The sequence below is a fragment of the Octopus bimaculoides genome, chromosome 17, assembly GCF_001194135.2.
Source record: "Octopus bimaculoides isolate UCB-OBI-ISO-001 chromosome 17, ASM119413v2, whole genome shotgun sequence".
Classification (NCBI taxonomy): Eukaryota; Metazoa; Mollusca; class Cephalopoda; order Octopoda; family Octopodidae; genus Octopus; species Octopus bimaculoides.
Genome location: NC_068997.1, coordinates 50,914,069 through 50,915,109, shown reverse-complemented (window position 1 = coordinate 50,915,109; position 1,041 = coordinate 50,914,069). Strand labels below are relative to the sequence as shown.

At 35.6% G+C, this 1,041-nt stretch overlaps 1 protein-coding gene across 1 annotated transcript in view; it reads left to right on the top strand.

Moving 5' to 3' along the window:
• Positions 1-433: 433 nt before the first annotated feature.
• Positions 434-1,041, top strand: part of LOC106874793 (ras-GEF domain-containing family member 1B) — a 171,474-nt gene continuing 170,866 nt past the window's right edge. The window contains exon 1 of the mRNA XM_014922647.2: positions 434-664. Coding sequence (XP_014778133.1) covers positions 536-664 — 129 coding nt within the window. The 5' untranslated portion in view covers positions 434-535. The remainder of the gene's footprint in view (positions 665-1,041) is intronic.

Sequence of the window (1,041 nt, the reverse complement as noted above, 5' to 3'; positions counted from 1 at the left end):
ATAGATAGATAGATAGATAGATAGATAGATAGATAGATAGATTAGGTTAACGAGGACAATTCGTTAAGTAGTCGACCGACCGGCAAAAAATAGAAGCTAAGTCTCAAATCACACCCTAGTACACGTTGGATAAGGGATGGTCACGGCTGGAATGACTTTGATCGTAGGTCTACTCGATAAGACTTGACCTGGGTCTAAACGACAACATATAGATTTACACGATTACTATATACACACACACACACAAACACACACAGTGGGAGAGGGAGAGATAGATAGACAGTCAGATTGATATATATATATAAATATATATATATATATATTACTTGTGTATATATACACATAGTGGGAGAGGGATATATATATATATTTGGGTATATATATATATAAAAAGGGCACGCTATCGAGGGACTAAATAAGTAAAAAAACTACCATATATATATATATAATATATAGACAGACAGACAGACAGACAGACAGATATATAGCTACCGATCTCTGCGAGTCTATTTCCGTTACGTTTGCGATTTTACCAATGTGTTGCATCGGAAGTAGCATTGGACTGCCTCTCAGTAAGTTGATGGCACCAACGGTATTTATGGTGACATCACCAACTAAGACCAAAACCAATACACGTGCTTGTGTTCTACATTCAATCAGACAGGTAAGAAATTCTAATTCCACCAGGTGTTCTTTTAACTGTTTATGTAAACAGTGTTATGAATAATTTCATATTTTCTATTTTGTGAGTAGGTCGTGCTTTTAGTTTTAATATTTTTATATTAATTGATAATATACATACATGTGTATATGTTATATACATATATATACCTGTGTGTGTGTGTGTGTGTGTGTGTTTGTGATGGGGTGGATTCCGAAAAGTTCCTGGCTTCGGGTAAAAGAAAATACAGGAGGATCAATTAATTGTTTTAATCAACGTATCCCCCCTCTCAGATTCACACACTTATTGCAGCAGTCCTTCAATTTTTCTAAGCCCTATGAAAAAACTCAGAAGGTTGGGCCGCCAACTAGGCCTTTCAC